At 33.5% G+C, this 14760-nt stretch overlaps 1 protein-coding gene across 5 annotated transcripts in view; it reads right to left on the reverse strand.

Moving 5' to 3' along the window:
* Positions 1-373: 373 nt before the first annotated feature.
* The window catches only part of LOC114335237 (serine/threonine-protein kinase dyf-5-like), a 101470-nt gene continuing 87083 nt past the window's right edge, over positions 374-14760 (reverse strand). Inside the window, exons 7-8 of one of the 5 annotated variants that reach the window (XM_028285445.2) lie at positions 7081-7328; positions 374-657 (exon numbers count right to left, since the gene is read on the reverse strand). In XM_028285445.2, coding sequence (XP_028141246.1) covers positions 644-657; positions 7081-7328 — 262 coding nt within the window. In that variant the 3' untranslated portion in view covers positions 374-643. Of the gene's footprint in view, positions 658-7067; positions 7329-14760 lie in introns of all 5 variants that reach the window. The other 4 variants (XM_028285444.2, XM_028285437.2, XM_028285442.2 and 1 more) reach the window with 4 other exon arrangements.

Here is a 14760-nt window from a genome sequence, read left to right on the forward strand (position 1 = left end):
TTTTTAGTAAAGTCGTCCCAGGAACGCAACTCATAAATATTGACGATATCATTTTAAATTCTTTTACTTTAAAATGTATAATATACGTCTGAATTGCCAATATAAATAAGCCAGATTAAATAAATTATTAAAAGAATTTTTTTACTTAGCAACAACATTTTTGTTTATTTTAGTAGTATTTTGTATTTTGACAACGAAACCCGATTTGGGCTTCGAAACGTTAATAAAATCTTTTTTTGGTAAAATTGTGGCTTATTTCCCATTATAAATAGTTCATTATAAAAATGCCACAAAGAAATAGCTTCAGAACAAAACTAAAGCTTGCATCGAATTAGGAATCAGATTAAAATTTATTAAAATAAAAGGCTTTCCATGAAACATATATAATTTATTGTGTTATAATTAGTATTATCATTATATTAACATTAAAAATGTGACATCTACTTATAAAAATAAATGACTATCACAGATTGGAATCCATAAACGTTCTTTTGTTACACCACATTTTTTTAAATTTACAACTTCCAAAAATTATTTGGCTGCCAAATCATAGCCGTTTGTATTTGATATTTTTATGTTTCCAAATCTTCTTTTTGCAGAACTTAAATCACCAAAATCAGTCCACATTGGCTGTAAGTCCAATTTACCTAGAAAAACCTAAAATATTATTAATAGAAAAACGAATTTTTTAAAAATAGTTACAAAAATGTTTTTTTTTTTTATGCAGTTAATTATGTTCTCTAATATACAATTAACTTGCTCTGAAGATACGTCAGGGTAAAATTTTTGGGAGATACTCCAATATACCAGGTCGCCTATAGTATGATTGAATAGGCTTTTCAATAAATAATTTCAAACGACATATCACTTTCCATAAGGTCCAATTTAAAATTATCAGTCAAAGTGGCTCTGTAACGTCATCTGTCACTATTACGTCATCTGTTATGACTATTTGAGAAGCCTACATCCGTTTATTTCCTCCCTCCAACTTATAAGTATAACTGTTCAAAAGTTACGAGGGGGGAGAGGACTTTCGACTAGTACTGTATACGCTATTCTCTGTTTTATTTTAACCTGTTCTACATACAGCTTAATATAGTCTACCTAAATATCTACACTCCCCTTCTGATCAGTGGATTTAGGCCTGGTCGATCAACAACAGACCAGATCTTTGTGCTAAGGCAAATACTGGAAAAAACCAATGAATTCAATATCGACACATACCATCTTTTCGTAGATTTTAAATAGGCCTATGATAGTGTTCTAAGAAATAAATTGTATGAAGCCATGGATGAATTCCACATTCCTGATAAACTGATAAGATTGTTTAAGGCTACAATGAGTAAAGTTGTTTGCAAAGTCGAAATACATGGCGATCACAGGCGTTTGAAACGCATGTTGGGTTGCGACAGGGAGATGCCCTGGCGTGTCTCCTCTTCAACCTAGCTCTGGAAAAGGCGGTCAGAGATGCCCGAATAGACAACAGAGGAAATATTTTTAATAAATAATCCCAAATTTTGGCATATGCAGATGACGTGGACCTAGTTCCCCCGCACAACACGCAAGCTAGAAGAAATGTATACTACCTTCTCAAATGCCTTAAAAATATGGGCCTGCAAGTAAATGAGGAGAAAACTAAGATGATGGTATCAACACCCAACAATAGAGCCAGAAACATCGGTCACCAATTCACGGTTGATAACTCTACCTTTGAAGTGGTGGAAAAATCACATACTTAGGCTCACATCACCAAGGAGAACGTCATGATGGAAGAAATCAAGCAAATCAAGCGAAGGATAATCCTAGCAAACAAATGCTATTTTGGACTGAGTAGACATATGAGAAGCAGAAACTTAAGCCAAAAAACAAAAATGACCATATACAAAACCCTTATACAACCAGTGTTGACATATGGATCAGAGGCATGGACCATTTCCAAAGCAGACGAAAACAGTTTTTTTTAATAAATAAAAAATAATAAAAAATTACCCTCTGCTTACATTTGAACGAAGGATCCTGAGAGGAATATTCGGTGGCATCTGTAAAAATGGTGTATGGAGGAGGAGGTATGGTACAACTACGAGGTATACCACAGATATAAACAAAGATTTGGTGGTAAAGACGTAGTATCTCTTATAAGAATAAGAAGACTAAGATGGGAAGTACATCTAGCAAGATCACAGCAGAACAACTCTCCTAGAATGTCACAACCTGTGGGAAGTAGAAATAGGGGTAGGCCAAAACTCAGATGGAAGGATGGTGTGGATGAGGATGGGAGAAAAATAGGTGCAGCAAACTGGCAACGGTTGGCAATGGATAGGACTGACTGACGTAATAGACTTGGGAAGGTCGAGGCTCTTTCATAGGGCTAGCACCATTGATGATGATGATGACATAGAGCTTTAAAATACATAAATATCTACACTCCCCTTCTGATGGCCTCATATGTTATATAGAGATCATTGTATGCACAGAAAACAACAAATATATAGGTTTTGAACAAATAGTTGGGAAAATAGGCCTGTGTGCTGTACAAACTTTTCTGTATATTTTACCGTTTGCTGTCTGATCAAGACAATAAAAGTTTCTTAATTCTTATCCGTGGTAAATTTTGAGCAACCAGCTATTGCTAACTCAGTTGCTGTTTACCAACACTAATTTTCTGATCATATCTGGGTACGCTTACTTACTTTGTCTCTCAAATAACTGCAGTTTCTAGGGTGTGGAACGTAAACGTAAAACCTTAAGTGAGAGTCAACTGCTTTGTGACAACCACTTACCTACATCTACATATTTATGACCAAGAAAACAGTATTCTACAAAACTTAACCTTTTTGTTTTGTTATGTACCGGGTATCCACTTATATTTTCCCCCATTTTAACTGCCTATAACTTCTAAACGACTCAAGATAAAAATATGCGGTTTTCGCAGAAATGTTTTATTTTAGTAAAAGTTTTGTTTGAATGGATTGAATTTTTTATATCGCCGTTAAATAAAAAATGACGGATTTTTGAAAAAAAAAACGTTGTTGACTTTTGTTATTGAAACACCCAGTATATTTTTTGTAAATTGAAAGAACGGTCATTTACCTATCGAGCAATATAAAGTTTTTTAAAATCGGTTGTCAAATGACTGAGCAATTAATTTTTAAAATAAGAGATGCAATGTGGAGATCACATAACATAATAATTTTGCTTAGTTATGTTATTTAGTTATGTGATATCCACGTTGCACCTCTCATTTTAAAAATTAATTACTCAGTCATTTGTCAGTCCCGCATATTTCTATCTTGAGCCGTTTAGAAGTTATAAGCAGTTAAAATGGGGGAAAATATAAGTGGAAACCCGGTATAACAATTTTATGGTTTATTATCATGATATAAGTAAGTATTTTTGTGGTAGTATTATAAGTTATAAAATGACTTTATTATAAAAGAGATATGATAGAGTTACTTAGAAAATAATAAAAAAGGGGGTATCGACAATTTTTCAGCCACAGATAGGAGTTCGACAGGGAGATAGCTTATCGTGTCTTCTATTCAACGTTGCTCTAGAGAAAGTTATTAGAGAATCTGGAAAAACACCAAGAGAGACCATTATTAATAGGAGTGTACAACTAAGAAAGGCGGATTTGGTCCAATTGTTATAAGCTGCGGCAAAAGGAATGGGGCTATAATATATTAATACTAGTAAAGCTAGATATAAATAATAATCAAGTAGCAAAATTAGAAAGATCTAACGGTTGAAACATATACTTTTAAAAGAGTAAGAGAGTTATTATATTTAGGATCACAAATCAACCAAAGTACATTTTCGTATGCAAATTGAAATCTGACAACTATGTATACAAAAGTCTAAAGATAGACAATGACAACTCAAAAATAGTTGCAGCAAGGCCCTTTAGTATTTACATTAAACCCTGTCTTCCTCCTCAACAAACAAACAAATTCTTGTTTTGTTTGATTTTCAAACATGGGGTGGTATAATTATTTTGCAGGTGTCTACCTGTCTGACCTACATTTCTGGTGTCAATAACCTAAGTCAAAAAGAGCTCTTGTACAGTGATGCCAGAATATTAAATTTTATGAAAATAAAAGTTCGCTTATATGGAGAACAATCTAATTTTTTTTGAAACGGTTAATTTTTGAAAAAATGTTATAGAACTTTTTTGTTCTAAATTATGTATTACATCCATACCTTAAAGAAACGCACTATTTTCGGGGACACCCTGTATATATATCTAGCATAGACATATTTATAAAGACGTGCAGGAAAACGCAATATAGTGTAGACGCTATAATTTTGAGCTTTACTGCCTTTATACCTATATTATTTTTACCTAATATTGGTAGTTCCATCAAAATAAACAGGATGCGGTGGCTAGGCTACTTAAAGAGAATAAACGAGATAGAGTCGTCGGAACACATAATAATCAAGAACCTGATGGATTGAGGAGAACAGGCAGACCCAGAGCATGATTTAATGACCAAGTTGAAGAAGACTTACGAGTCTCAACAGTACGAAATTGGAAAACCAAGGCGATTTCCACGCCTTTAAGAATTCCCATATTTTCATAATCCATAAAAAACCTATAAACTATTTCCGTTTTTCTACATTTTATAATTCTGCAGATAGTCCATGTGGTGAGACCGCTCCCGTCTGAAAAAATTTCTGATTCGGTTTCTTTGTGGATTTCTATTCAAAAATGTCCCCTTTAAACAAATCTAAATAAAGGGTGCCGGGAGGAATTTTTGGACAGAAATTGTTTAAACATGTTTTTTAGACAAATACAAAAGATCACATTTTTGGTTCTGAAATATATATTTTTAGGTTTTTTTGGTCATTCTAAACAAGAAAGGTATCTTGTAATTTTTCTCAAAAATTAATAGTTTTCGAGTTATAAGCGAAAATTCACTTAAACATTCAGCTTCAAGATTGTGAAGAGTGATCGCGTCTAACTCTAATTTATACCGTTGATTTTTAATTGTTAAGTATGCATGTTTATCCGATTCTTTTGCCGGTTGCGGCGCGCTCCATTTCAAAAATCTCCTATTTTCCTCCGAAAAATATTTGTTCTAGATTCTTTGGGATATTCTAAATAAAATAAGTTTCTTGACTTTTTCTCAAAAGTTAATAGTTTTAAAGTTATAAGCGATTTAAAATCCGAAAAATGACAGAAAACTAGGGGTCGACAAGACAAGAATTCTTGTCTTGACAACAACTTCTTGTCTTGTCTTGAGAAAAAATCAAGAAATTTATAAAAATCTTGTCTTGACGTTCTCTTGACATCTTATATCTTGTCTTGACTCAAGAAATTTCAAGATCTTGAAATTTCTAGAAATTTCAAGATCTTGAAATTTCTTGTTTACCCGTTCCGGTGTTTCCCCGGCGACCTTTTTATTGCGTTGCGTGCTGAAATGGCCTCGACTGTTACTGGGGGGAGTCCCCGAACTGCATTTGTTTACTGACTAACGAAAAATTGATGTGTAGTTGCATGCTTAAAATAAGTATTATGTATGGTTCGCATATACCTACCTATTCTAAACTTAGCTGTCCAGGATTTCATAAAAATTATTGAACCAAATCGAAACAGTTAGACATCGAAAAGGATTTTGATTATTTGGAGGATGAGATCGAAGTATAAAATGATAGAAATGATACTGCTCTAGATTTCAATTCTCCTGTAAGTAAAATTAAATACCTCTTCAAAAAAGATCAAACACTCAGGGAAATGCAACTTAAACTTAACAGTGCTTGCGAGGCCATAAATTATTGTAAGACGACTATGCCAAAATTAGATGTGCCTACAAAATGGCATTCAACTTTCGAGATGCTAACATGGGGTTGTAAGTGTAAAAAATGCTTTAACTACATTTTGCGACATCGAAAATCTAAATAATTGCAAAATATTAGATAAAGAATGGGTTCTGATTTGTAAATTTTGTCAGTATCTGAGAAGCTTTAATACACTTCAATACTCGAAGGGAAAAAATATTGCACACTCCCATTAGTGGCAATTGGGGTAAACATACTTTTAGACAAACTGGAAATATTTTGAATCTGCGAGAGATAAAATAAAATGAAGTATTCAGTAAATTAAAATATATTATGCTATGCTAAAATCATGTTATATTTTTCACAAATAAATACGTTTTAGAGTTTTCATTATCAGTCAAGATATTTCAAGATTTCTTGTTTTCTTGACAAGAAATCTTGGTATTGACATAAAACTTCTTGTCTTGTCTTGAAATCTAAAATTACTTCTTGTCTTGTCTTGAAATCAAGACAAGATCAAGACAAGATCTTGAAATTTTCAAGAAGTTGGCGACCCCTACAAAAAACGTATTTTCGGTTTTTAAATCGCTTATAACTTTAAAACTATTAACTTTTGAGAAAAATGTCAAGAAACTTTTTTTATTTAGAATATCCCAAAGAATCTATAAAAAATATTTTTCGGAGGAAAATAGGAGATTTTTTAAATAGAGCGCGCCGCACCGGCAAAAAAAACGGATAGACATGCATATTTAACAATTAAAAAACAACGATTTAAATTAAGGTTAGACGCGATCACTCTTCAGAATCTTGAAGCTGAATGTTTAAACTTCAATTTAAGTATATGGCAACTTCAAAAATACTAATTTAAATGTGAGTTTTTAAGCCTCAAAAATGCGTATTTTCGCATTTTTCAGATTTTAAATCGCTTATTACTCGAAAACTATCAATTTTTGAGAAAATTTACAAGATACCTTTCTTGTTTAGTATGACCCACGAAACTTAAAAATATATGTTATGGAGCAAAAAAACGTGATCTTTTGTATTTGTTTAAAAAAATTGTTTAAAAAATGTCTGTCCAAAAATTCCGCCCGGCACCCTTCATATTTGTTTAAAGGGGACATTTTTGAATAGGAATCCACAAAGAAACCGAATCAGAAATTTTTCCAGATGGGAGCGGTGTCACTACATGGACTAAGAATATTATCTGGTTTCTCTTTTGCTTGCCAATTTATATTTTGTTACAAAAAGATAAATAACACAAATATAAAATATAAATATTTATTTAGTCTTACCATTGCCACTTACTTGCTTGTTTATTCTGCATCCCACTGTTTCTTCCACTATTTGAAAAGTTCGAAAATAAACTAATGTTTGAGTCTCGTCGAACAGTCGACTGTCCGTTCATGTATTTAGGAACATTCAAATATTGGTTCCTAATGGTACCTGCACTAGCTTTGGCCAAGGGTTCCAGAATATCTTGTAGGTTGAATTGACTTAAGTTTACCTTACTGTTTTCTTTCTTTTTATCCGCAGGAGGTAGCTTGATTTTACTTCTTGGACAAAACAAAAATTTCATTAGTAAAATATAAAACATATTACAAATTGTGTATGTTTATTTTTTTATTTGTTGACTAGTGATTAGCGTATATGTTAAGTCTTCTAATAAATTCTGCATACACTACTACTTCAATGTATAGATTTGCGTGTAAAGATTTGATGTGCTTTGTAGCAATGTTAGCATTTCAACAAATCACATCAAATCTTTACATGCAAATCTATACATTGAAGTAGTAGTGTATGCAGAATTTATTAGAAGACTAACATATACGCTAATCACTAGTCAACAAATAAAAAAATTTTTGCGACAGATGTTAAAATGGCTGTACCGTGGAGTTTAAAGCGCCCTGAATGCGAATTCAAACACTAAAATTTTCAACCACGTATAGATTTTGAGTTATCTTCTTCTTATAAGGTGCCGTGCATTTCTGCGCAGGGGTCCACGCGTACATTGTCTTGTCAGGTAAAATGTTTGAGTTATAAAATGCATCAAATATTGCTGTTTATTATAAAAATCCTTTTATACTATATGTATACACATGAGTTCAGAACTAGAAACAAAAACTATAGTAAGTCTTTTGTACACAATTTTGTGCATATCCCAATTTTTCCATAACATTATGTGGATTAACAAGAACACACATTTTATCCTGCATAGTAAAAAACTAGTGATAAGTTGGGATGTTTTAAGTGTAAACACAGCTTAAAGTGAGTTGGTAGCTCTGAGAGAGATGGCCATCTGGCACTTACTGTTCTGCGGTGATGTTCCATGCGGACTGACAGGTAGGGCAGAGAACAACGGGGCAAAGACAGTAGTTATAGAAAAACTGAATGTAAAATGTATTGAATAACATATTAGTAATAAATATGAATTATTCCATCGACAGTGGTCTTATTAATTAAACAATGGTTAAGGTACTTGAGGACATATCAATGGCGACGAGGATAAAAGTGGTAACGAAGTAAATACTAATTGTTTTATGTAAACCGATGTCCGGTACCTTTGTTAGTGAATCAAGATGGCGAACAAAAAGTTCGAAGAATTTATTCCAGATTTACAACCGTGGACTATTTACGAAGAAAGATTGGAACAACATTTTGTGGCAAATGGGGTTGAAGAGGAAGCTATTAAAGTGGCGATCCTAATCAGTTCGGTAAGTGCACCCACATACACCTTGTTGAGAGATCTATGTTTTCCAGAAGCTCCCAAAACCAAAACATTTGCAGAATTATCACAGTTATTAGCTACCCATTACGGAGGTCAAGTGAGTACATGGAGAGAGAGATGTACATTTTTTGACCTGCGGCAAGAAACTGAGGAAAAAATAGCGGACTGGTATGCTAGGATAAGAAGTGCTGCAGTTACGTGCAAGTTTGGGGCAGATCTAACCAAAGTGCTGCTAAATAAGTTCGTGAGTGGTATGTGTCCTAGTAAAATTCTCGACAGATTATGCGAAGAGGATGAAAAGGCGACGGTGGAGCAGATGGTGAGTTTGGCAATGAAGACAGAAAATGCTATTATGGCTTCAAAAACAAGCTCGAGGTCAACTGTAAATGTTCACGTGATAGATCATCAGCAAGCTTCGTCATCGTCGAGTTCTCGAGTTCGTCGGCAGGGACAGGATGGAGGTTGGCAACATGGGACAAGGCGGACAATGCATGGCAGCTCAAACGTCAATGTAAATTCAAGTGTCAATCAGATGTCGAAATGTAAGATATGTGGAAATAAACACAAAAATAGTTGTAAATATAAAGATTACATTTGTAATATATGTAAAAAAATTGGGCACTTGGCTAGGGTCTGTTTGGCACATAAAAATAGTGTTAATTTTATAGATAGTGAGGCGGAAGAGGACATTTATACATTAGACAGCATAGAATCAAGAATTGTTGATCTGTGCCATGTACAAGTCAAGGTAGACAATCCCTTTAAAATCCAGGTAAAGATTGAAGGCAAAATATATGAGATGATCATTGATAGTGGCGCTGGTATAAGTGCAATCACAAAAGAAACATATATAAATAATTTTTCTCATTTTAGGCTAACCAGTGATGATCTGTTGCTAAAAAGTTATGAAGGTAGTGTCTTTTCACCAGAGGGATATTTTATAATAGATATGGGCTATAAAAGCAAGAAAATACCAGTAAAGCTATACGTTGTTCAAAAAGGTTCTGCAAATATTCTAGGGAGAGACTGGATAAAGGCCTTCAATATTAGGCTTGAAATGATGAATCAAATTGTAAGTAATAGTAAAATTCTAGATCTAATAAACAGTTTTTCAAACGTATTTACTAGTAAGTTAGGAAACTTTAATCATAAGGAAATTTCAATTAAAGTTGTGGAAAATGCTAAACCAGTTTTTTGCAAGCACAGAGCTGTTCCTTTAGCCTATGCGAAAGAGGTAGAGTTAGAGTTAGATAGGTTAGAGAAAGAGGGAGTAATAGAATTAATAGACAATTCAGATTGGGGAACACCTTTAGTCTTTGTTCAAAAATCAAATGGGAAAATACGAATATGTGGGGATTACAAAACAACAATAAATAAACATTTAGAAGATGTGAAATATCCACTTCCAAAAATTGATGAATTATGGAATAAACTAAAAAAAGGTCAACGTTTTTCAAAAATTGATTTACAACTAGCTTATATGCAGTTCTCCTTAAATATTGAATCAAGTAAGTTGTTAGCGTGGAACACTCACAGGGGTTTGTACGCAGTTAAAAGATTACCATTCGGAATAAAATCAGCAAGTAGTATATTTCAACGAGAAATTGAAAATCTCTTTAAGGGCATGAAAAATGTAACAAATTTTTTAGATGATATAATAGTAACGGGGGAAACAGCAGAAGAACATATGACTAACTTGAGGGAAGTTCTTAGCAAACTTGAAAAGGCTGGGCTGACAGTTTGTAAAGAAAAATGTGTATTTTTTAAAGAGGAAGTTGAATACTTGGGGTACAAAATATCAAAAGAAGGCCTTAAGAAAACAGATAGTAAAATTGCTGCAATAATAAATGCACCTAAACCAGAAAATATAACAGAAGTTAGAGCTTTTACAGGGCTAGTAAATTATTACCATAAATTTATACCTCGGGCTGCCCAGATCTTAGAACCAATATACAAGCTTTTAAAAGGTAATGTAAAGTTTTTCTGGTCAAAAGAATGTGAAAGGGCATTCAATATTATAAAAGATATAATAGCATCAGATAATTGTTTAGTTTATTTTGACCCTGACCTTCCAATAATAGTAACAACAGATGCAAGTGACAAGGGTATTTCAGGCATGTTAAGCCAAGTTAAAGAGGGAGAGGAGAGAACAGTAGCATGTGTGTCAAGAACTCTCATGCCAGCAGAAAAAAAATATTCTACAGTTGAAAAAGAGGCTTTAGCAGTTCATTTTACCATAAATAAATTTTACCAGTACCTCTGCTGTAATAAGTTTAAATTAAGGACAGATCAAAAAGCGCTAGTTGCATTATTTGGAGAACACAGGAGCATCCCTAAAATGTCCGCAAACAGGATACAAAGGTGGGCTTTATTTTTGTCATCGTTTGACTACAGTATTGAACATATCAAGGGAATAAACAATCCTGTAGCTGATTATTTATCAAGGTCACCAGTGCAGGTTACGGGAACAGTAGAGGAACCAGCGGAAGGAATGACATATATTCATTTCACGGAGTCTATAGAATACTGGCCAATTAACAACAAAGTACTTAGAGAAGAAACAGACAAAGATGGCATTTTAAGGGCAATAAAGATGTATATTAAAACGGAAAGATGGCCCAAACATTTAAGTGATGAAATAATGCCATTTTACCATAAACGACAAGAGTTGTATTTAGATGAGCACATAATAATGTGGGGACATCGTATTGTGGTACCATCAAGTCTAAGACCACAAATCCTCGATGAGCTCCATGCAGGACATTTTGGAATAGTCAGGTGCAAGTCATTAGCGAGATCATATGTTTACTGGCCTAAAATAGATTCCGACATAGAGCATAGGGTAAAAAGTTGTGGTCCATGTTTAAAGAATAGAGACAACCCTCCATCAGAGTTTTCACCGTGGCCTGAAGTGGACAAAGTATTTGACAGAGTGCATATAGATTTTTTGCAATTAAAAAGCAAGTTGTGCTTAATATTGGTGGATGCTTACAGCAAATGGGTAGAGGTATTTCCTATGAGTAGGGCGACAGCAGCAGAAACGCAAGAAAAACTAAGGGAAGTTTTTGCCAGAATGGGACTACCAAGGTTATGTGTGAGTGACAATGGACCTCAACTAGTTGACAAAACCATGGAAATATTCTTTAAGAAAAATGGGATTAAGCATTTAACAGGGGCACCTTACCATCCATCCAGCAACGGAGCTGCAGAACGGTATGTCAGGACATTTAAAATGAAGCTGAAAACAGCCCTAGATGATCCAAGAAACTCTGGTATTCCACTGTCTACATTAATATCAAGATATTTACTAACATATCGCAACACAAAACACCCAGTAACAGAAAAGTCACCAGCTGAACTTGTATATAATAGATCATTGCGAACAAGAATATCAATGATGGCCGAAAAGCCCAGTAAAGAACAGCAAAATATTTCTATAAAGGAGAAAAGATGTTTTGAAATAGGAGAAAGGGTTATGGTAAGAGACTATAGGGAAACAAACCGAAAGTTGTGGGTGGCAGCTAAAATAATAAATAAAGTAGGTAAGAAAACTTATTATTGCAGATTAGATAGTGGTCAGGTATGGAAGCGTCATACGAATCAGGTAGGCAGGTGTAGCACTGAGTTTGCAAACAACAGGGAAAATGAACTTGACAGTAACAATGACTTTCAATATATAAAACTACCAAACGTAGTACATCCGGTAGGTGAGAGTATAACACAATCTGAATCAAATTTGGAGAAGTTAACGATGGAAACCCAAGGTGAGCCAGTTTTGCTGGACATGGCTACTTCTTCAGACACTGGCAACAGATCATCAACTGATACAGTTTACAGGTCAGATAATGAACAAAACATTATTGTTGATTATCCATCTGATAATATGTCTCAAACAGGTAGAAGCAGACGCGTTACAAATATGCCAAAGAAATACAATGATTTCATTCTAGAGTAAGTCAAAAAAAAAAAAAAAAAAAATTGTTCAGTTAGGTTTTACATAATCATATTAATCATATTTGGGTAGATATAAATTAAGGGTGAGGGTGATAAGTTGGGATGTTTTAAGTGTAAACACAGCTTAAAGTGAGTTGGTAGCTCTGAGAGAGATGGCCATCTGGCACTTACTGTTCTGCGGTGATGTTCCATGCGGACTGACAGGTAGGGCAGAGAACAACGGGGCAAAGACAGTAGTTATAGAAAAACTGAATGTAAAATGTATTGAATAACATATTAGTAATAAATATGAATTATTCCATCGACAGTGGTCTTATTAATTAAACAATGGTTAAGGTACTTGAGGACATATCAACTAGGATAGCTCCTGGTTACGGTTCCTAAATATTACAAGTTTTACTGGTTAGTAAATTCCATTAAAAAATCCATTATTGTAATCTAGAACCTAGAGTTAAGCATGTCCTTTGGACAAGTGAAGGTCTCGAACTAAATCATGTAATTCGGCTTGTTGGATACAATAAGGTGCTTTTCGTCGCTTTCGTGAAAATACGAATTATTATTTTCTGATACATCATCGGGTTTACTTTTATCGCCATACATTTCCAAATCTTCCTCCCAATTTGCCGTGGGTCCTGGAACTGGTAAATCTTCTCCGTGGATAACCGGCTTTATTGCTGAGATAATATCTGGATATTCAATTTTATGCTTGCTTTTCCTTGAAAACACAGACACTTTTGTCATGCAGAAGTAACAGTCGATAAAATTTGATATAAGATGGTTGTATTTTAAGTTTTAAACTATCCAGAACTTTTTATTAAGAATCACTTTTTTTCGTAAAATTAATAATAAAAGGGTTATCAGAATTGAAATAACTGAAAAAATAATGATAGTTATCCATAATTTCTCAAAAAAAAAATTTTCAATTAGAAGGATGTAATTGCATATTAAAATATAGTTTTTAATTCCAAACAACTTTTCATAATAGCAATTTCCAATATTACGAAAAATAAAGCTATACTTTACTCTTGAGTGAAATTCAAACTTTTTGACATACCTCGTACAATATTCAAAAAATTTGATATTTGATGATTAAATCTTAGGTTTTGGACCATGCAGAGCTTTTTATAAGGAATAACTTTTTTTCGTAAAATTAATAATAAAAAAGTTTTCCATATGGATACAACTTACAGGGACATACTGTATATGTAGGCAATATAATGTAGAAAACAACGCACTTAAAAGTACAAAGTACCAAAAAAATACGAGTCAAACAATTCTAAAAACAACAACTTTTCGTCAAATAGTGGCATCGAGGTAAAACGAAGTGAAAACGTTAAAATGACGACTGAGAACAAGTTTTCGTCGTTGTCCGATTGATAGCAGCACTAGTTATGTCTCTAGGCTAGGTATCCCGTTTTATCCGACTATCCCGTTTTATCCAACTCTCCCCTATAATTTGATCTTATTCTTTTCAAAAACCATTCACTTTAAACCCGTCCCACTTTTTGAATATAGAAATAACACTATTATAGTAGAAAGTATTCTAGAAGAAAAATGATGCATTTAAATTCTGGTGGATGAGGAGTTAAATATACTTCTCATTTTTCCTTAAAATACATCAGTCATAAGTTTTTTGCACCATATCTCGCTTAGTTTGAATGTAACCGACATTTACGGTTCTCGTTTTAAAGGTCTTTTCAAGCACTACAAAAGGTATTCGTAGCATTATACCCCTATCATTGACAATTTCGCAGTTATTTTAAGTTGAATACACGCACCGATTTGAGCATGCACCAAAAAATATTTTTTCACCTACCATCTCTTTTTTTATTAAAACTAGAAGATTTATGAAAAAATTAATCTCTCTGATCTTTCTTAAACTACAAAAATGTTTTATATAGTTTTTTTCGTTAGATGCACAATTTTTATGGTATGTATTCCCAAAAAAACAGTCTCCGAAAAGTGTAATTTTTCAATGAAAATGGCAAATTTTCAACCACGAATAACTCAAAAAGTATTGAGTTTTCAAAAAAATTTATAAAACAGTTATTGCTTAGGATTAGGTTCTCTGACCACTTCCGGTGTTAGTTTGATAAAAAAAATTCCACCCCTGAGAACGGGTGGGAACCACCCTGAGTTAAAAGCGTCATAGAATATATTATAGACTTTGTTTCTTGAGCTATTCACTACTTACAGTGAAAATATCAAGTATACCCTCACTGACTGCACTAATAGATACCTACGACCTACATCATTCATACATGAATGCATTCACTTAAAGGTTCAGTTGGGTACCACAATAAATC

Source organism: Diabrotica virgifera, chromosome 7, assembly GCF_917563875.1.
Source record: "Diabrotica virgifera virgifera chromosome 7, PGI_DIABVI_V3a".
Lineage (NCBI taxonomy): Eukaryota > Metazoa > Arthropoda > Insecta > Coleoptera > Chrysomelidae > Diabrotica > Diabrotica virgifera.